At 41.9% G+C, this 22,880-nt stretch overlaps 1 protein-coding gene across 1 annotated transcript in view; it reads left to right on the top strand.

The window, feature by feature from the left end:
- Positions 1 to 13,401: 13,401 nt before the first annotated feature.
- The window catches only part of SEC63 (SEC63 protein translocation regulator), a 70,825-nt gene continuing 61,346 nt past the window's right edge, over positions 13,402 to 22,880 (top strand). Inside the window, exon 1 of the mRNA XM_007447253.1 lies at positions 13,402 to 13,693. Within this exon, the coding sequence (XP_007447315.1) occupies positions 13,570 to 13,693 (124 nt within the window). The 5' untranslated portion in view covers positions 13,402 to 13,569. The remainder of the gene's footprint in view (positions 13,694 to 22,880) is intronic.

The raw sequence follows: 22,880 nt of genomic DNA, 5'->3' as shown, positions 1-22,880 counted from the left end.
CCATTCTTTCCCTATTCTCTAACTCCCAGTCACTAATAGACCTTCACATTCACACTCCAGGAATCAGGGAGGAGCCATCAGGCTTCAGATCCCTCTTAGTTAACACAGGGAAGAGATATCCATCAACTTAACAGAATGAGACAAGATCTTAGCTCTTAAGATAGAGTCAGAGTGCAGTTACTAGGAGAAAGATGGATGTCTTAAGGTGACTACGCAGCATTTGAAAATCACTCTTCAAGGTGATTAAATGCACTTGATTTTAGATGCTAGAGATCAGAAGGGATTAGCAATGTCCCCAAATGTAAGACCCATTAAGTACAGATGAGGGAATTCCCTGGTGGTCCAGTGGTTAGGACTCCATGCTTTCACTGCCAAGGGCACAGGTTCAATCCCTGGTCAGGGAACTAACATCCCGTGAGTGGCGCACCTCTCAAAAACAAAAAACCCCCAAAAATCCAAGACCCCCGCCCCAAGCACGCACACACATAAATGGTAGCATTTATTCTTCCCTTCATCCATCAGACCAGAGCTTGGCCCTTCACTGGCCATTGAGCACCAAAGCTAGAGGCTATGAGACTAAGATTTCAGAAAACCCTGCAGTGGGGATTTGGTTTGTGAATGCTGCCTGGGGGCAAACGCTTGGCAAGAAAAATACTTACAGAATTTATCATCCTAAAAAAAGTACAAAACTTTAAAAATGTGGGTACTAGTTCTGAATATACCATTGTGAATGCTGCCTGGGGATTTGGTTTGTGAATGCTGCCTGGGGATTTGGTTTGTGAATGCTGCCTGGCGTTAAGGAACTGAGGATAGGTACCTTAACTACACTCCTCCCTAACTCCCATCCTCTGTAAAGCTTGGTTCTGGACTTCTCTCCTGGACCTTTGAGTAAACTATTGCCTAAACCTTCTGTAGGGATTGGAGATAAGGCTGTATCTAAAACTGAGAGGCCCCTGCTTGTAGACGTGGGAAGTTCATGGCTGACCAGGAGGGGCCCAGCCCCAGAGGAGATCAGCAGGGGTGATTTATATAATGTTCCACCCAGAAGAGCAGCTAGAAACATCTTATGAGGGACAGAAAACAGAGGGACTGAGAGCATGTCATATAAACATGGCAAAGTCATCTATGTTTAAAAAGAAAAAAACCTCAGCAATTGGTTCTCCCTCAGTCTCTCAGTCCCGATCCATGCCCCTTCTTCCAGCTCTCGTTCCTGTTCCTTCCCCTCCTGACAGAACAGTGCAGATGCTGAGCACCCACACTTGTCTCTGTCTTTCCTTTTCTTTCTAGTCATTACACACTGGCTTCTCCCCTCCCAACTACTCCATTGCAACTACTCTTGATAAAGTAATCCATCGGTGGCAACCATTTTGCTAAAACTACTAGACCAGCATTTCCCAAAGTGCATTTCTGTAGACCCTTGTCATGCCTATTTTTTAAAAGGAGGCAATGGTCAAATAATTTGAGAAGCCTCATCTTAGAGATTTACATTCTTATTCACAGACCAAAGATTTTGGGGTGTACTACAATCCCCTCTCTTCTCTGAGTTTTCTCTCCCTGCCTGATTCCAGTTTAGGACATCTTTATCTGACACTTTCAAGTGAGGGGTGAATCACAGCAGCTATCACATTGTATTAGTTAATCCGACAGTCCAGCAACTCTTCACTTGTTCTTACGTTCATTTATTGGAGATGGAACTGTCCATCTGAAGCACCTGGGGCTGCCCTCATCACTGGTGTTAGAACACATAGCATTGACAGCCTGAGCAAACAGACCTGAAATTAAATCTTTTCTTCCTTTTCCCCTTTTTTATCCTCCTCACACCCTGTCCATTTTATTAATGATATAGTCATAGAATTTGCCCATAGATTAAAGTCCAGATTCCTTATTCTGATTTGATCTTCAAACCCTTTACAAACTGGCTCCATCATTATCGTCTTAATTCCATAACTGGGTGACTTTGCTGGGCCAGAGGTGAGAGTCAGATACTCTAGGAGAAGGAAGCCTGGTGACCCTCTTCACCTTGTAGCTATTTGCATTCACTGACATGCATCACAACTGGGGAGCCCTCTGGGCAAAGTACTTGAACCCTGTCCACAACTGGGGCTAAGACATATACAGACATGTCTGATTAACTGGGGGTGGGGTTCCAGGTGGAAGCTAGGTTTCTGGGAAAGCACGCTGGTAAGTAAGAGGAATCTGGTGCAGGGAGCAGGATAGGGATTGGATGCAAAGAGGAACGTCTCTGTCCTGGAGTCAGACTGCTTGGATTCCAAACTCACCTCCACTGCTGACCACTTGTGTGTCCCTGGGCATATTTCTTTATCTCTTTAAGCCTCCCTTTTCCTCATGTGGAAAATGGGAGCACTTCTAGTTCCTACTTCATAGGGCTGTTTGAGAATGAAATGAGCTAAAGTATGTAAAGTACTTAGTGAATATTCCTGTTGTCAGCCGTAAGGCTTTAGCATTAAGGAGCCAGTAGTGAGCAGTTCTGGATAGAGTGGTGGTTGACCAGGGAACTTCCACTTCATTTGTGTGCTCTGGGGAGAAGGTGCCTATGTGTGTGGACTCAAGGTTCTGTGATCCTTTGGCACTCAAGAATCCTTCCTGTGGACCGCTCCACTTGCTCCTCTATCCCCACTCTAACTTCAGAGAACCCTACTGCCATCACCAAATCCTGGACAAACAACATAGTAATACTAGGATATATTCTTTTTGCAAAAGCAATGGCATGGATTTCAACAATCAGATGCAAAGGATCTAGCATTTAGGCAATGACGGCAGTGGTGGTGAGGGCTGGGCAGTGGCCTCTCTGGGTTCTGTTGTAGTCTAAACCTGCAGGGTTGTAACCTAATTAGCCATGGCAGAGAGCAATGAGCAAGTCAAAAATGGTCACACGAGAGAGCTCCCTCTTTTGCATGAAGCTGGATTTCCTACAGCCTGCCAAGCAGGAACGAAGAGCCATCAAGACTGGATGAATGATATAAATGAACTTATTTACAAACCAGATACAGACTCACAGATTTTGAAACAAACTTATGGTGATCAAAGGGGAAACGTGGCAGGGGAGAGGTATAAATTAGAAACTTGGGATTAACATACACCCACTACTATACATAAAATAGATAACCAGCAAGGACCTACTCTATAGCACAGGGAACTCTACTCAATATTCTGAAAAAAATCTGAAAAAGAATGAATATTCTATGTATAACTGAATCACTATGCTGTACACCTGAAACTAACGCATTATAAATCAACTATACTCCAATAAAATTAAAAAAAAAAGATTGGATGAATGAACCCAAATCTGGTGAAGCCCTGCACACTTGGGCTACAGTTGTATAGTTCTAACAATCATTTATTGAAGACCTACGGTTGCCAGGCCCTGGGGTGGGCAACCTGTAATTTACTACGCGCACACACACAAAGTTCTTTCTATTTCACAGATGAAATTAAGCCATTTCCCTAAGATCACATAGGTAGTAAGTGGTAGAGCCAGGATTTAAATTTTAAGCTGATTTGGAAACCCAAGCTCTTACCTTCTATGCTACCCTGCTTTTCTCCATCTACACCCTGGCCATATTTTTCAGTATTGGACATACTCTTTAGTTGAACTTTGACTATCTCAAATCTGTCTCATCAGATTTGGTCTGCTGTTCTTTCCACCTGTGTTGCCTCAAACACCCTTTTTTTTTTTTTTTTTTTTTTTGCGGTACGCGGGCCTCTCACTGTTGTGGCCTCTCCCGTTGCGGAGCACAGGCTCCGGACGCGCAGGCTCAGCGACCATGGCTCATGGGCCCATCCGCTCCGCGGCATGTGGGATCTTCCCGGACCAGGGCACGAACCCGTGTCCCCTGCATCGGCAGGCAGACTCTCAACCACTGCGCCACCAGGGAAGCCCCTCAAACACCATTTTTATGATGTTCACTAGGCTTTGTTGTGCCCTCCCTACATGAGAGTCACAGTCAACTGTCCCTTCTATCTTAGCTTATTTGCCATAGCTATATACACTCCTGCTGCTTTTATTTATTGACACTAGATTTGGGGGACGATCTACAGCTTTGCTACTCCAAGTGTAGTTTGTGGTCCAGTAGCATAGGCATTACCTGGAGCTTGTTAGAAAGGTGGACTCAAAGATCACACTCTGGACTTACTGAATTAGAACATTCATTTTATTAAGATTCTCCATGCGATTCAAATGTGCATTGAGATCTGAGAGGCACTAGTCCAAATCTTTGAGCAGAATCCCTGAAGCCACCAAGCTTTGGGGTAGTTCCTGATCTAGTCCAGAGCTTTCAAAAACTAATAGGCTGCTGGCGTCAGCAGAACAAGAGCACTCAAGATCACCTGATAATGCTTCACCTGCCCCAATACTTAAGTCCCCAATATTTAAACAGGATGTAGTTTTTCATGATGATGGAAAGCAGCTGCAATAGGAAGAGACCGTGAAAGGTGCTTCAGTATGAAGAGGGGTTTAACTTACATAAATGATTGTACTGGTTCTAAAATTTGGCTGCCAATTGGACTCACGAGGGAGATAGGAAGGAAAATTCTCATATAATTCATATAGGGAATGACCTAGGCATTGGAAATTCCCCAAGTGGTTCTTACATGCAGCAAAGTTTGAGGACCACTTACCTACTGTGAATACCTTCTTCTTTCAGTTAATATAATTCTAGGGTCTGTATTGTATTCAAAGATAGTTTTATTTTATTTTTTTAAAATTTGTATTGGAGTATAGGTGATTAACAATGTTGTGTGAGTTTCTGCGGCACAGCAAAGTGATTCAGTTATACATATACATATATCCACTCTTTTTTAGATTCTTTTCCCATATAGGTCATCACAGAGTATTGAGTAGAGTTCCCTGTGTTGTACAGTAGGTCCTTATTAGTTATCTATTTTATATGTAATAGTGTGTTTTAAAACGAGGTTTCCCATACTTCTTTGATTTTAGGACTCACCTGGAGTAATTGCTAAAAATATAACAACCATGCTTCCTCCCCAGCTAACTGTGTCAGAATCGCCAAGGGCCTGGAAGCTATAATTTTAACTAGCACCTGGGTTCTCTGCTCCTCCTCAGAGAGGAGGTTTGGCAAACACTGCCTTCAAAGACCAGTGAATCAGGAGCTCTAAAACTTGCAACAGCTGCCTGATTTTGTCATCTTCCTGTTTCTGGAAGGGCACCTGATCCTTACCCATCAGGAACAAAATGGTTATAAAAGAACAGAAAAAGGGACTCAGCATCATTCCACAGCTTTTATTTTTTTATTTTAAAATTTCTTTTTAATTTTTGGCTGTGTCGGGTCTTCGTTGCTGTGTGCGGGCTTTCACTCGTTGCAGCGAGTGGGGTCGAGCGGGGTCTACTCTTCGTTGAGGTGCGTGGTCTTCTCATTGCGGTGGCTTCTCTTGTTGCAGAACACAGGCTCTAGGCACGTGGACTTCAGTAGTTGTGGCACGCGGGCTTCAGTAGTTGTGGCTCGTGGGCTCTAGAGCGCAGGCTCAGTAGTTGTGGCACACGGGCTTAGTGGCTTCGTGGCATGTGGGACCTTCCCGGACCAGGGATCGAACATGTGTCCCCTGCATTGGCAGGCGGATTCTTAACCACTGTGCCGCTAGGGAAGTCCCCATTCTACAGCTTTCTGAAGGGAACTGTTTTCTTACAAAATGCTCAGGCGGATGGTAATCTAAAGCCTAGCACAGATCTTGGCACAGGATCACAAATATTTGTGAAATATATGAATGAGTGGTTAAATAACTCTGGAAAGGAGCACCAGAGGGCTGGAGGAAGGAATCAGCAAGCAGATGGTCTCCCTTAATTCCTGACTTTTGACCTTCTGCTCAGACACAAATTATAGTCACACACATCCAACCACTACAACATATGTTGCTTCAGTAAACTCAGCATATGACAAACAGACAAATTGGGAAGTGGTTATTCATTGTGCAAAAGGATGATTTGATTTATAAAAATGATTCACTAAAACAGTGTGGTTTCCAGACTAGCAGCATCAGCATCGCCTGGAAACTTGTGAGAAATGCAAATTTTCAGGCTGCCCTTTACCACAGCCTGATTCAGAAACTCTGGGGGTGAGGCCCAGCATTCTGAGCTTTAACGAGCCTTCTAGGTGATTCTCCTGAAACTAAAGTTTGAGAACTACTGTGCTAGAGCATTTCTTTAAATGAGAAGCTCCCCACCTGATAAAAGAATGTTCAAGAACATACTTACTGTCAAAGGAGACCTTATCTGTATCCTATGATTGAGCTTTTCTATGCATCTTCAGAAATCTTCCAGACCGTAGTTCAGCGTTTCTTTCTTTTTTTTTTGCCGTACGCGGGCCTCTCACTGTTGTGGCCTCTGCCGTTGCGGAGCACAGGCTCCGGACGCGCAGGCTCAGTGGCCATGGCTCACGGGCCCAGCCACTCCGCGGCATGTGGAATCTTCCTGGACCGGGGCACGAACCCATGTCCCCTGAATCGGCAGGCGGACTCTTAACCACTGAGCCACCAGGGAAGCCCCAGTGTTTCTTTAATAAAGCATTTCACACATAAGTATAATTTATTACATATACATTTAATATGAATAAATGTATAGTGTACGATAGAAAAATATCACACCACATTGCACACGGTGAGGGTTAAGTATTCTTTTATGACACTTGTAATGTACTGAGCCATAATGTAAAATATATCTCTTGCTACGAATAATGGTCAAAAACAATTTTAAAAGCACAGCTGTATATGGCAGAAAGTTTGGTAGTTCTTATCCGTACGAACACGTAATGACATGTGAATAGGCATACAGAGGGCTAATTATAAGGATCAAATTGGTAATCCCTGCTAAGGAAGAACATTCCTTAGGTTCTAAAAAGGCTTTTTATTTCTGTGGTCCTGTCTCAGACTCAGGCAGTGAGTTTGATTTCATAGGTTGGTTGGTTGGTTGTTTTTTCCTCAGTGTCTAGGTTTTAGTGGGAGTAGAGGTAGGCACTTGGCAAATCATGAAGACATCTATGCTAGACTACTACTATGTGTGTAATACTCTGTATACCTAACAACTGTTAAAAGCAATTCATTTAGTATTTACATTATGTAGAAATAAGTGAAGATCTTCTAAATGAGAACAATCAAAGGCTATTTATTCAGACCTTGCTATAGCAAGAGATTCCGCCACCAGTGCTTGGGTTTGGCAGAGACTCAAAGCCAGACAGGGGAGTGGGGAAGATTTACGGTGAAAAAAGGGAAGGCTTTGGTATACTTTGATGGAGAAGCTAGAGACAGGCTGACTAGGAGTTGGGTATCCTGCATGACTGATTAAGGCAGCATATTTGGCTGGTTGATCCTAATTAGCAAACGGGGGCAAAAAATTGGGAAGCTAGTCCTGATGCTCTGGGCCAATTGCTGAAGAGGTTGTGTTTTGGCTTCCTGGATTGCTTGCTGTAAGGGTTGTGGGTTAGAGTTCTATTGTCAGATTGGTCTGGCCATTGTCTCACTACCCATAAAGCAAGGCAACTACTGAACCTGGAAGGCAAGTTTATTCATGTATTTAATATTTATGGTCTCTAGCCAACCTGTCCAGTGGATCCGAGATTAAAATGAGGATTGAATCTAGTCAGCCTGTAGGTCAAAGTTTCCCTTCCTTGATCTGATTATTTAACATTGGCAGGGAGGGCACACACCAAACTTTTGGTGAACTGGAAATGCTTGCTGATGCCGACACCTCCTCACTGGCTATCAGTCAGCTCTAGGATGGCTACTCTGAGTCCGTGCTAATCTGACTGAGCTGAGGACCCCACAGTGACCATAACAACTCGGCCCTGTGCAGGCCAGCAGTGAAGGGTAAATGGGTCTTGTCTCTACCGTTTTTGCAACTTCTTGTGAATCTATAATTATTTCAAAATAGAAAGTTAAAAGAAGAAAAGGATCCCTGGCTGCTGTGTAGAGAACAGATGTGAGGCAGGAGAGAGGTGGGAAAGCAGGATTGGAAGTAGAGAGCGAACAGGATGTGAAATATAGGAGCCAGCAGAGTGAGGTAAGATATGTCAAATAAATCTTTTTGGGGACATAACTATTGTATTAGATCTTCAGATTTGATTGATATCAAAGAGTGGAAACTATATGCTGGGTAAAGGAGGAAGAATAAAATAGTAGAAATCATGACCTAGTTCACCCTCTTGTTTTCTGCAGGCCCTTACTTAAACCATGCTAGTTAAAACCATTTCTTTTTTTCTCTCTCTCTTTTTTAAGCTATCTAAAGGAGACTGTGATGTCTCCCACTTATGGACTCCTTTAACGAAGCTCCTTAAATGGCAATACTGCTAACATGTTGCCTGTAACCTGGAAGCTGGACTTAAAAAGTATTTTCCCACTTCTGTGATTGCCATTTACAACCAGACTGGACTTCATGCTATTCTTCAAATGTTCTCTGAGCTGATTCCACCTGGATTTTTTCCTTCAATTTCTATTTAAGTTTCGAGACCTAGCTCAATTGCCACCTCGTCCTTGAAGCCTTCTGATTCTCTCTGCCAAAAGAAAGGACTCTTTCCTATGAACCTGGAAATAATTTTATTTGTATATTCCTTACAGCATTTATCAATTCCTTCCTCTGGTTTTTGTTACTTATTGAAAAAAGTGTGCCCTTCTCATTAGACTGTAGGCAAGTTTCCAGAGGTCAGAGACCCTGTCTTAAACATTCCTGTGCTCCCCACCCTCGCTAATAGTATATGTGATTTCAATGAATGTTAAATGTTGAATGACTGATTTTCTTCCTTATAATAATCTGTATATTCGAAAGTAAGGGGATACATTCATTTTGGAGCTAGGGTGATGTTTTTATGTAGTTTACAGTTACTTCTGTGTATAGTTGTTATAGCACCTCCAGGAATACTTCTTCCACCTCTACCCCTGGGGCAAACTTACTGAGCATTGCAACATGAAAGAGTGATACATCTTGATTCATGATATGAATATATTCCACTAGGCCTGGTACCTGAAGTATGTAGGTAATAGAGGAGAAATATTGTTTGAAACGTACAGAGTCAGAAACTACTCTGTGGAAAATTCTTCCACTCATGAGATGTTAAAATTGTAAGCAGAGAATTTGGTTGTCATTGAGCCTTGTCAAAAAGGAAAAATCTCTCTCAGTAGAAATATATTCAATATGCAGTTTATACAATTGTAAATGTTACCATATTAAAAAGAATCCTGATGGAAATCATGCAGAAATAGAATTTATGAGAATTCTTTTGTTTGTAGAACACAAACCTATAGCAATTATAATTATTATAAATATTAGCTTTTCTTTATTTTTTGTGGTACGCGGGCCTCTCACTGTTGTGGCCTCTCCCATTGCGGAGCACAGGCTCTGGAGGCACAGGCTCCAGAGGTGCAGGCTCATCGGCCATGGCTCACGGGCCCAGCAGCTCCGCGACATGTGGGATCTTCCCAGACCAGGGCACGAACCTGTGTCCCCTGCATCGGCAGGTGGACTCTCAACCATTGCGCCACCAGGGAAGCCCAATATTAGCTATTTTTTAGTAGACTTTCTTTAGAGCAGATTTAGGTTCACAGCAAAATAGAGTGGAAGGTTCAGAGATTTCTCATTTATTTCCCACTCTCTCCCTCTCCTGGGCCCCAGAGCCTCCTCCATTTTCAACATCCCCCACTAGAGTGGTACATTTGTTACAAATGATGAACCTACCTTGACACATCATTATCACCAGAGTTCATAGTGAATATGAACTTTTGTACCTAATTTTATAATCATAATTTTATATTTTTTATTAATTAAGGCTCCCCAATTTTATAAACATCAGGATCCACAAATATTTGTTTTTCAACAAGATGATTTATGTTTTCCCTTAAGTTCTAGTCTCTATTGAGATATTGTTTTTTCTCCTTACGCAAATAAACAAACTTGAAATTGCCCATAGTGATCTCTCCTGTTTATTTATGGCCACTCTTCCAAATTATATTTCAATCTGGGCAGGAAATTTCATTAAGTGCTATTTTATGGCTCACTGTGAAATGTCAATCATTTTTTCTTTAAGCAGTTTAGATATGTTGGTAATGCATAAAATTAATTCATAAAGGAATAACCTAAGTTTGTTGATACATGGTTGACAACTGGTTTTAGTACAATAATTCTCAGCTTTGTAATCACAAAAGTAGGTATAGAACAAGAACAATATTGACAAGTCCAACATACTCATGAAAAGAGAGGAGCCAAATGCAAACCTGATCCCAACACTAAAGAAAACCACAGCCCTCAATTCCTCTTTTAACATTGTTTTCATGCTTTCAGAGTAGAGCATAATCCAGTTCCAATGTCTTTCTAACCCATTCCTCCCTTCACATTCTCTCCAAGTGTAAGACTGGGATTTCATTGGGTCATAAGGGCCTTAGGAAGCTAGGGAATGAAAGGATTGCAATGGGTTAGTACCTTTTACCCAGTCAAAGTTCCAACATGTGGGTCATGCTTTGAAATTTCAACTGGAATAATGCTGAGGAAGTTTTTTGTAAATAATAAATGTTGTACAAATGTTACTTTGTTGATGTTACTGTTGTCATTATGATGGGCATAACTTTTCATTTCTGTAAGATCAAATAAAAAGAATTGTTCATTTTGTATCAGAAGAGATTTAGCTCTTAATGGAGAAAATCCTGGCACTGAAACAAAGTAATAAGAGGCATAACATTAAAGATGATTTGCTAGGCTTTGACAGTGAAGGTTATTGTAGGGTAGAGAGAGGGGGAAAAGACTGGAAATAGTTGCATGTACCTACTTATTTATTTGGTTCTTTCCAGTCTCTTTGAGGCTAACTACAATAAGCAGAAAATTAAATCATGTTGACTATAGCTACACAAATGTATTTTGGTATGTATAAATGTTAAGTCAACACCAGTAGTTACAAGCATGACTTGCAAGGAAGGAAAGATTCACTTTAAGGAAAAAGCAAATTATTAGGAGGAACCAAAAAATACTCAGGTTTTCTACACTTGAGAGGAAATATCTACCTAGAAATTAAAATGAAATTGATTAAAATAATCCTTTACAGACACATATAGAGAAAATACAAAAATGTCTTTTAACATGTCCTATTAGACTAAACAAAATGTGTTTGTAGCTCTGATTCTGCCATATTCACTCAGTACTATTAAATATTTCACTGAAATGATATCTTAAAAGAAACAACTGTATAAAAAGCAATTAAAAAAATCAGTCAGAAAAAATTGTGATTAATTAAAGGTATGATTCAGATTTGCTTTGGGGAATATTTGGGTGATCTGAGTTTATCTATGATGAATAGCATTAAGTTCTAAGACAGACTGTGTTTATACATTTTCAAATCTTTAATCTTTTAATTTGGTTAAAAAATTCATATTTTAGATAGGTATGGAGTTTAGCAAATAAATGTGATTTGTTCAAAATTTGGTTTCATGGTTCAGTTCTGTACAAACCACTCATATACATGACCCCAAACTGCAGGGAAAAGATTACTCCTGCAGAAAAAAAGTGAGAAGGGGAATATTTATCATGAATAATTTATATTGACACAAGGTTATAAAACTGATGTATTATCTTTATCCAAATGCAGAGTAAAATGTATAATCAGGGTAATAAAAAACAACCAGTTCAGCATTATTAAAACAAGACTTAATAACAAATTCAACATAAACAAAAGGAACTTCAGGATCCTACGCACTGCAGTTGAGCCAATTTTATGACAGACTTGTTTCTGAAGCAAGGCAGATTGTTTTGGGCATATCAGCCTTGGGTGATCACAGTGCTGTGCTGACTTCATTGTCCAATCCTCTCCCCCTCACCTCTCTGTTTTATTTCTTCCCCTCTAATATAGTCTTTGAAAACTTCACACAGAAAAAAGTGAGGAGGGGAATGCAGAGCAAATGATTTTCTGAAATTTCCTTTCAAAATGGGTAGTTAGGACATTTGAGAGGGAAGACAGAATACATGTGAATATAATCTATTATAAAGGAAGTCGTCACTGATTATGATAAATAATATTTTTGAGGACATGAAATAAAAGATGACATGTGACCAGATTTCTCTTCCAACACTGGAAGGCATATTGAAAGGAACCTAGTAAATAGACTATATAGCCTTAAAATGAGTTTTTAAAAATACAGTGTAATATTTGTTTATTGCATTGGTTTTCCAGTTTTCACTATAACTCCCTTTAATCTTCACAACGACTCTGTGAGGTGACTCGGCGGGCCTTTCCTTTTGATCCCCTGAGGGGAGGTGGAGATGCTGGGATAGGCTCCAGCCAGGGCTGCCGCGGGACCGTGGGGGTCATTCACGGATCAGGGCACCAGCCCCCTCAGCTCCCAGCTTAGCTGACACCAGCCTCTGGGATCTCACAGCTGGCGAGGGCAGAGGCCAAGGAGAGCGACTGCTCCCCGAGCCGTCCCTCTTCGCAGTGCGGATTCCTGCCCACACTCCGCACGCGAGGGCAGGCCGCTCTCAGGGAAATGCGAAGGTCGGCGACGAGGCGGTGGTCAGGGCACTGGCTTTGTGGCGTCAGCGTGATCTGGGTTTAAATCCCCATACGTTTCTTTATTGTGCTTCACTTTAGGCAATCTCTCTCAGCCTCCATTTCCCCATCTGGAGAGCGGGCATGCTTTGATTCATTCCAAGGGGTTCGCCGACCATTGAATGATTTAAAGCAATAAAGGTCTTTGCCTACTGCCTGTGTCGAAGAAAATGCTATAAATATTATTAGCTCTAGGATAGGTAGGTCATCATCTCTACCGGCTTGGGGAATCTCCATCTGCAAAATGGGCGCAATGTAGATTGCAGTCTCTTAATAGCAAACGTTGCTTTGCCAAAAAACCCCTACAGCCAAACGCCTCACCATCCCTCCCCACCGCCCTATTCTGACCGACCAGTGTTTCCAAACTGGAGGAGCGGATCCGGAATTTAAGGAAACATTCTTATCAACCAGGGAAATTGAAAAGTGAGAGCGCAGCACAGGGTGGGTAGGGATGGGAGACAGGGGAGGCAAGGAAGCCTCACCTCTGCTTCGAATGGGTGCGACCCCGGTCGCAGTCAGGTGAACCGCCCGCGCCCACTGCTCGGCCGGGAAGCCTCGGCTGGGACCCTGTAAACCGACCCTCAGGACCCGGAGCTGGACCCTGGGAAAGGAAACTGAGGAGGGAGGGGGAGGGACTTTAGGGGTAGGGGCGGGGCCTTCAGGGAGGGTCTACCAGAGCTTGAGGGGCGGAGCTGAGGCTAAGCGGGCAGGGCTAAGGGCGGGAGCTCGCAGAGTTCTTCGGCTGCGCGCGCCACGTCTCTCTCTGCGAGCTGGTTGGGGAGAGGCGGGGGGCAGAGGAGGGAAAAACCGCGCGGGGAGGGAGCTATCTCTTCTCGCGAGAGCTGGGACCGCAGCGGCAGTGGCGGCGGCGGGTCCGTGAGAGTAGCGTGGGGGCGGGGAGGAGAGGCGGCGGCGGCGTAGGAGCTACGCCACACGCGGCCGGGGCGCCGGGAGCTCGAAAGCAGAGCGGGGTCGTGGCGGCGGTGGTGAGAAGAGGGAGGCGGAGGAGGGGGGTGCCATGGCGGGGCAGCAGTTCCAGTACGATGACAGCGGGAATACCTTCTTCTACTTCCTCACCTCCTTCGTGGGGCTCATCGTGATCCCGGCCACATACTACCTCTGGCCCCGAGATCAGAATGCCGGTGAGTCCTGCCGGCAGCAGCCCGTGGACACGCGCAGGCTCCGCCGGCCCCACCGGGCCGCGCCGCTCCCACCCGCTCCGGCCCAGCCCGCCGCGCCCGGGGTGATACCGCCCGCGCGGCCGGGCCTCGAGTCCAGGCGTCCGCCGCTGGCGGGGCCCGGGCTCGGCGGTGTTTCCCTCTGTGCCTCTCCGGGTTCCTCTCCACCCCCTTCATTGTCCTCCTCGGGAGTTTCGCTTTGCACCCTGTCCCCCATTGTTCTGGACGCTCCTTGCAGCCTCGTTTTGCCTCTTTGTCTTCTCTGCCTCCAGTTTTATTGGGTATTTTTCTTTACGGAGGGAGCAGGGTGGGATAGAGAGGATGGGAATTGGGAGGTGAGAGAAGAGTTGGCCAAGGAGGAAGCCGAGCGTGCAGGCTCCACTCTGAGCCCCCAGGCCACGGTCTTCTTACCCCCACAGCCCAGTTTCCCTGTTGCAGCGGTCGTTACAGATGTTTCGGGCACCGTCTGAGCTGGGTGGCAGGTATAGGACTCCAGCTGAGCTCGCCAACCGCCCCTCCCCCCGTGCCATTCCCCCGTTGCTTTTTCATTTGTTCACTCACATTGTGGGGGTGGTGGTGGAAGCAATGCCGTTATTCCCCTTAGGAAAAATTAGGCTTTTCTCTATTTCCGTTTCTTTGGAGTTTCCTGTTGTTTATGGCGGAAAAAGTGCAAGTATGAAGGAAGGATTAAGTCTTCTAGGTAGTCCAGTTGTGAGGTAGCTGGTACGTTTGCTTTTAGTTCTCAATCTTTTCACATTAAACAACGTCGGATTAGAACACAGAATTATTTAGATTCTTTGCAAGGCATTTTATGTTTGGGTTTTGGATTCCGTTTGTTGCACTCTACTGGGATATATGGCAGGTGATATTCTTAAAACTGATAGAACTGCAAGGCCTTAGTAGGTTGTTTGTGGTAGCGTTAACAGTAACAAGTAGCTTTTGAGTAAGAACATTTAGGGAAGGCTTTCTGTTTCACAAGAGCTATGCTAACTTGAGCAAACAGATTCTCTCAAGTTGGGTGTAGTGGGAGTCTGGGTTGTCCAGGTGGTATACTGTGTTTTGGGGACACTGTTACCAGTGAAGCATGGAATCAAATCGGAACTTGTTATGCTTTAAGACTGATTCAGTGCTTTTAGCTACTTACAGTTTCACAGGAAAACTAAATAAGCTTCAAAAATCAAATATTAAAATATCCTGTTGTGTTATTCAAAATTACTACTACAGATCCACATGCTTTATTCAAAACGCTTGAGGACAGGTATGCTACAGAGTTTTTCAAATTTTAGAAAGATAGTACCTACCCTAACAAGCCTTTAAGGGTCTAAAACAGCACCAATAATCAAATTAATATCCCAACAGCAAAATATGACTACTTTTTTAAGTGAGATGAATAAAGGTTGTAAGTAGCCTTCTATCAGTCCAAGTCATCAAATAATGTTCCTGCAAACATCTAGGCATGTAATTTTGAATTTCAGAGTTCTTACGGCAATATTGACTTTTCAGGGGTATCTTCTATATGAAAGCATAAAAAGATTTACCCAGCAATTGTACAACGTTAAAGTTGAGTTTAATCTTTGTTTAGCTTTTTTAAAAGATGACACATTTGGGGGCTTTCAGTTTCAAGGTGACAGTTGTTTCAATGTTGCTCTTTTGGAATTGTTGGGCTCTTGAGTCCATCAGAAAGCCTGGCGTCATTTCAGATTGGAAAATATAGGGTTTGACAAATAGAAATAGCTTGGTCATTGGCATATTTGATGTGTTAATTGAAGTTACCCTGTTATCCAAAACATTATCATTGGAATCCTTTTGCCTTGATTTTTGTCTAATCTGTTGGGCTAAGTGTGCTTATAATTAATACCCCTTTTAGTAGTTGAAGGGTCCTGTTTATCTTACTCTCTTGGTTGTTTGCAAATTGGCTGAATAAGGTGGCTGAATAAGGTGACTGAATACTTTTTCAGACCTTTATGGGCAAAAGCTCTGTGTGAAGTAATAATATGGAGGGTTTGGATTTCCTTAGAATAGTGGTTCTTAAACCTGACTACTCATTAGAATCACTTGGGGGACCTTTTAAAAACACTTAGACCCATCACCAGATATTGTGATTTAGTTGGTCTGGAGTGGGTGCTATGTATTGGTTTTTTAAAAGTCCCTATGTGATTGTAAATTGTAACTAGGTTTGAGTAGTGTTGCTAAGGTAGGTAGTGGTCTTTTGTTGGAGTTGTCATTTTGGGAGGTGGTGTATTTCTTTTGATATGTGCACTTTGCTGAAAACAAAAAAACCTCTAATGTCTTAGCTTTTTTATTTTACAAAGCTAAGAAGTACTTACTGTAGGATAGGGCTGTAAAGTTCTTGTAGTTGAAAGTAGAATATTTTTGTTAAAGCAACTTTAATAGGTTTATAATGATATTTGACAAGAGAAAATAACTGTTTCTAATTATTAGAAATTCAAATAATCCAGAGAGGGCTTTTATTCTTTCCATGAGTTAAGGATTATAGATCCTTTGAATTGAGATAAAATATATCACTGCTTTCCCCAGATTTTGGAGGTTTTTTTTTTTGACTCCTTGATCTTTTTCAAAACTGCCTAGTTTTGAAACTTGGATCTGGCAATTACTGTGTTATCTTAGGCAAGTGATTTAATTTCTGTGTTTTAGTTTACTCATTTGTGAACTAGAGACAGTAGTTATCTGTTTTATAGAATTAAATTAATAAAATAGATACATGTAAAACGTTTAGAACAGTGTCTGGCACATATTGGGGCTCTTAGCTCCTGCTGTTTTTGCTGGTTACTTAGACTTTCTCGAACAGTTTGATTTGGTACACTTATGTACTCAGATTTTTCCCCCATTGTTTGAAAGGATTAATGAAACTTTAAAAAAAAGTTACATTCCTTTATTCTTCTTTGCTTGCTCCCTCTCAAATAGTGTACAAGTGATTTAGCTCTCTGACTTGGGAATGTGAGTAGGAGTTCACTTTTACTGTTTAGTAGTAAAGTAAAAAACGCTGTATTTGAAGTTAGAAGTTTTGGTTTTAAGTTCCAGTCTAGTCCCTGTTTAGTTGTTTCTGAACTCTCATCCTCATTTTCTAGGGGTGATAATAATAACCTGCCCTACCTACCCAAGAAGTGATTATGAGAAGCAAAGAAATAAATGCATATAAACATGCTTGCTTGTAAAACTAAATGTACTGTAGAATTTTCTTCATTTTGCAAGTATTTATAGAGCATAATACTTCGTGCTAGATGCTGCTTCTAGGTGATGGATCAGATTTTTTTTTTTAAGCTTTTTTTTATATTTATTTTTTTATTTTTGGCAGCATTGGGTCTTCATTGCTGCACGCGGGCTTTCTCTAGTTGTGGCGAGCCGGGGCTACTTTTTGTTGCGGTGCGTGGGCTTCTCACTGTGGTGGCCTCTTGTTATGGAGCACAGGCTCTAGGCACACGGGCTTCAGTAGTTGCAGCACGCAGGCTCAGTAGTTGTGGCTCGCGGGCTCTAGAGCATAGGCTCGGTAGCTGTGGCACACAGGGCTTAGTTGCTCCGTGGTACGTGGGATCTTCCTGGACCAGGGATTGAACCTGTGTCCCCTGCATTGGCAGGCAGATTCTCAACCACTGCGCCACGAGGGAAGGCCGATGGATCAGGTATTTAAGGGCTTATAGCTTTTTTCTTAGTAAGTTGCATATACTCAATGCAGAAAAAATCAAAGGAACAGAACAAAAATTGCTTGTAATTCCATCACCCAAATCACCCAGAAGTGATTAAACATTTTGGTGTGTGCATCCCCTTGGGATGACTTTAGACATAGTCCCTTTTCTTGTTGGGGGGAGATCCCACATCCTCCTCCAGTCTTAGACAGATAATTGTGATCTTCACCTCAGCTTTGCTGCTGTTCATTGAATGTTGACTAGCCTCAAGGATGGGTAGTGCTGAATGCACTCACTGTAGCACTTTAAACTAGACTCAAGTGTTATCCCAATTTTATTAATGAGAAAATTGAGCCCTAGAGGAGGTAACCAACTTGTCTAAAGCTGTATTGCTACTAGGTGGAAGATTGAGTGTTGGACCCAAATCCATCTTATGCCAAAGCTTCTCTTGTTAGCCACTACCTTATACTCTCTCCTGTAATTACTATAACACATTATAATAAGTATTAAAATGATAAGTGGAAAGTGCTGTGGGAGCACAGAGGAAGGAGAGAATAATTCTGTTTGGGGATTTGGGTGTTTAATGTAGAGGAGTTGATTTGAGATAGATCTTAAAAGGTAAATGGGAGAAGTGCATTCCAGTTGTAGGGGAAAGCATATGCAAAAGCATGGAGATGTTCAGTAAGTGGTAAAGATTTATTGTGATTGGCACTTAGGAGCAAATCAACCATTTTATACTTTATCCTATAAGTTATTGGGTAAATAATGGAGGTTTTTAAATAGGATAATTTACATGGTCAGTTTTGATTTTGTGGAGCTTTGAGTGGAGAATGGTTTGGTGGGAGGTGGTGGTGTCTGGGTGGGGAAAAACTAGATGGAGAAGGAGTCCATTTCAGAGGCTTATTAGTCCTTTGAGATGTCAGCATATAGGGGAATGAGCAGGTTAGAAAGAGAATTCGAAGATAGCATGGGCTGTTTGTGGAATATAAGTACCGTGGAGGGAATGAGAGAGTGGAGTGCAGATTTTGTCTTTTGTTTTTTTTTTTTGCGGTACGCGGGCCTCTCACTGTTGTGGCTTCTCCCGTTGCGGAGCACAGGCTCCGGGCACGCAGGCTCAGCGGCCATGGCTCACGGGCCCAGCCGCTCCGCGGCATGTGGGATCTTTCAGACCGGGGCACGAATCCGTGTCCCCTGCATCGGCAGGCGGACCCTCTACCACTGTGCCACCAGGGAAGCCCTGGAGTGCAGATTTTGAATTTTCACTCATTTCTGTTTTGTTTCTCTTCCTCTTAAAAGCTGTTTGGTGATTGGTCCAATAATAACATATTAACTTTTATCAGTTTTAGGGTTGAGTGCAAGGAAAAGGATGGGGATGAACATTTTTATTTAAAATGAAATGTTGGCTTTATCTATTGATTTATCTAGATAATTTCTAATTACAGTAGTTATCTCAATCTCTCGTTGAGTGGATTTTTTAACAGAAAAAACTGGCTAGTTACCAGTTTTGTGTTCAAAGGAGTATATTTTATGAATATTCATATTCCACTTAGAACATATAGTCTTCCTAAGATTTTAGATTTTGAAGGGGTATTAGAGATCTGAGAAGTTTGAGTCATTTTAAAGTAGTCATTCCCTCTGGGTTCTGTCTGGACAGAAAAGGTATCAGATGTGAGCATATACACATTTAAGTCCCACGTCATAGAGGAAACTTGGCAGTATGAATTATAGTACAACATTTAGGTTTTATAAATGCGGTGACAGACATTGGATTAGTAAATGCATTTATAAAATTGTTTTTAAAGGCCATCTTGCATTCTTGCTTGATCTTGGAGAACCTGAAAGACAAAGATAGGCTTACTTTCATATAAAATAAAAATTTCAGATGTTCATTCCCTTAATTATACTTTACAGGTCATAACAAAGATATCCATATTGTACTCAGACGTCCTTTTAAAAAAACGTCCCATTACCAGACTCTGTTCACGACAAATGTTGTTACACCATCTCACCGTCACATTGTTGAAAGGCATTATTGTTCATTCTCTTAATAAGCGAAACCAAGTCCCCCTAAACCCCGAGTTCCTCTGTCGAGTTTATGATTAACCTCTCTAATCAAAACGTTATTCCCTTTCTTGTCCCATATCTGTTCCCCTCAAGATTGAGGAGTATCAAAGGAAAGGGGGATTGAAACCAAGCAGGACCCTGCCAGGTACAAAAGCCCCTCCATGTCCCCCATTTCTTGTTTGTAGAAAAAGACTTTAGTCTCCTAGGCCTTCCTTGAGTTCCAAAGAGTAGGCATAGGTAGCTACTAAGTAGGGAAGTGAGGAAATGCAGAAACAAAGGAAAAGCAGTTAAACAAGAAAAGTAATGACAATAGTTCAGGGATAAAACAGAGTCCTAGTTCCTCCTCAAGGGATATACAGAACTATCTGAAGGATCTCTTGGAGTTGTTCTTCAGGAACTAAGACCTGCCCCCCCCCCTGCCCCCAACCCTGTGGTGACTTGCAGCCCTCACCCCCAGATGCTGCCTTTAAAAACCCTTGCCTGAAAACAGTTGGGGAGTTTGGGTCTTTTGAGCATAAGCTACCCTACTCCTTGCTTGGCACCTGCAGTAAATGCTGTACTTTCCTTCACCACAACCCAGTGTCAGTAAATTGGCTTTGCTGTGGCAGGTGAGCAAACCCAAATTTGGGTTTGGTAACATAAGGTGTTCCTTACATTTTGGAATTATATTTGTCAGTATGGATGAAGGAATTTTCTTGTGTAGATTCCAGATGTTTTTCACTTTAGATTTTTGCCTCTTTAGTTAAATCTAGTAGTTATTGATTGAGCATTCACTGTTTGCCTGTACTAGGAGCAGCAGATGGTACAAAGATGAGTGCAGTATAAATATAGTCTTTTGATAGAGTTTATAATCTGGATGGGGTGGGAGAATTAGGATTAGACAGATACACAAATTATTATATCCAAAGCACAACAAAGAAAGTGTAAGAGAAGTGAAAGCAAGTGTTATGGAAGTTAGTTGGATAAAGTATTTGCATCTAGTTGGGGGTGGTAGTGGGTATCTAGAGGTGAGGAAAGGCTCTTCAGAGTAAGTTGATTTTGACTGGACTGTTAAAGGATGAGAAGGATTTAATGGGTGGAATGGAGGGAGGAGGTGCAAAGAAGTCACATGAGCAAAAGTGTAGAGCCTGGAAAGCATGAAACGTCTTTAAAGTACAGATCAAACCAGTTGCAGCAGAGTTCCCAGAGTGAGAAAGTGTGAGAAAAGGCCAGAAAACTTGATTAAGTCATATAGAAAACCTTATATGTTCAGCTGAAGAGTGTATATGTGATTTGGTTGACAGTGTGTCATTTTGAACATTTTAGAACACTTTTGCAACTGTGCTATATGCACAGTAATGTAATAAAATCTCATAGGATGAGACAGTATAGAGATTGAGAAGCAGACAAGAAATAATATGGGCCCAAACAATGGTGGTAGCAATAGGAAGGCAAGGGATATACTTGAGATATTACTTGAGGTATTACTTTTCTTTTAAAATTTTTATTGTGGTAGTATGTATATAAAACATAAAATTTGTAGTTTTAACCATTTAAGATGTACAGTTCATTAGCATTAATTACATTCACAATGTTGTGCAACCATCATCTTTCCAAAATTTTTTGTCATCCCAAATAAAACTGTGTACCTGTTGAGCAATAACTTCTCATTCTCTCTTTCCTTCAGCCCCTGGTAAACTCTAAACTACTTTTTGTCTCTGTAAATTTGCCTATTCTAGATATTTCATATAAGTGGAATCATACAATATTTGTCCTTTTGTGTTTAGCTTATTTCATTTAGCATAATGTTTTCTAGATTCATCCATGTTGTAGCATGTATCAGAACTTCATTCTTTTTATGGCTGAATAATATTCCGTTGTACAGATATACCACATTTTTATTCACTCATCTGTTGATGAACACGTGGGTTGTTTCTGTTCTTTGTCTTTTGTGAATAGTGCCGCAGTGAACATTGGCATTCAAATGTCTGAGTTCTTATTATCAGTTCTTTGGGGTATATTCCTAGGGGTGGAAATCCAGTTGTTCAAGCAGTATTTGTTGAAGAGACTGTTCATTTTTCATTGAATGAACAATAGCCTTTTCAAAAATCAGTTGGCTCTAGACATGTGGGTAGTCTCTATTTTTGTGGGATAATTTATTGAGCATAGTTTACCAGTGAGGACCTCTTAATTTTAGAATACCTCAAGGCTGAGTCCTTGACTTCTTTTCCATCCACACTTATTCCTGTGGTGATCTCATCTGGTCTCATGGCTTTAAATATCAGCTGTGTGACTCATAAAAACTTATATTCCCAGTCTAGAACTCTTTCCTTGAACTCCAGACTTCTGTATATGTAAGTTCCGAGTCCACATTTCCATTTGCATATCTAATAGACATCTTAATATGCAAAATACTGATGTGATTTCTGTCTCCCCTCTCCCCAACCTTCTTGACTTGTAAGTCTTCTCCATCTCAGTTAATCACATCTGTTTCTTCAACTGTTCTGGCAAGAAGCCTTAGAGTTATTCTTGGTTCATCACTTTGTCTCATATGCCACTTCCAGACTTTTAGTGTGTCCTGTTGGCTCTACCTTCAAATTATTATATCTAGTCTGACCATTTCTTATTGCTCCACCACCACCACCACCACCCTGTTTTATTGCCTGGATTATCATTAGCCTTCTAACTAGTCTCATTGTTTCTACCCTTACTCCTTGCAGTCTTTTCTCAAAATAGTAGCAGAGTGATCCTTTTAGAACTGAAGCTGGCCCATGTCACTCTTCTGCTCAGAACCCTTTAAGCCTCTCCCATCTCAATCACAGTAGAAGCTAAAGTCATTAGAGTGTCCTGTGAAATCCTTCATGAGCTTTTTGACTTTATTTCTTATACTTTCTCTCTTGTTTCTTCCATTCCAGTCATACTAGCCGCTCTGCTGTTCTTAGGGCACATGAGACACACTTCTTTTGAACCTTTATAGTTGCTGCTCCCTATGCCTGGAATGCTTTTTCTCTAGTAGCCACATTACGACCTCCCCCATCTCCATTATGGCCTTGCTCAAACACCATCTTCTCAGTGTTGCCTTCTTTGAGCACCTTATTTTAAATTGTTAAGTTTTTTCTACCTTCAAAGAAGCTCTTCCCTTTTTCTGTTTTATTTCTCTTCGTAACACTTATCATCTTCTAATATACTGTATAGTTTACTTAATTTGTTTATTGCTTTTTCCTTTGCTAGAAAGTATGGTGTGTGAGAGCAGGGGTTTTTGTTTTGTTTTCTGCTGTATCCTCAGTGTCCAGAAACATCCAGGCACATAGTAGGTACCCACCAATATATTTTTTTTTTTTTTTGCTGTATGCGGGCCTCTCATTGTCGCGGCCTCTCCTGTTGCAGAGCACAGGCTCCAGACGCACAGGCCCAGTGGCCATGGCTCACGGGCCCAGCCGCTCCGCGGCATGTGGGATCTTCCC

The sequence above is a fragment of the Lipotes vexillifer genome, unplaced genomic scaffold, assembly GCF_000442215.2.
Source record: "Lipotes vexillifer unplaced genomic scaffold, Lipotes_vexillifer_v1.1 scaffold515, whole genome shotgun sequence".
Classification (NCBI taxonomy): domain Eukaryota; kingdom Metazoa; phylum Chordata; class Mammalia; order Artiodactyla; family Lipotidae; genus Lipotes; species Lipotes vexillifer.
The sequence above is the reverse complement of the archived record's forward strand: the minus strand, read 5'-3'. Positions and strand labels throughout refer to the sequence as shown.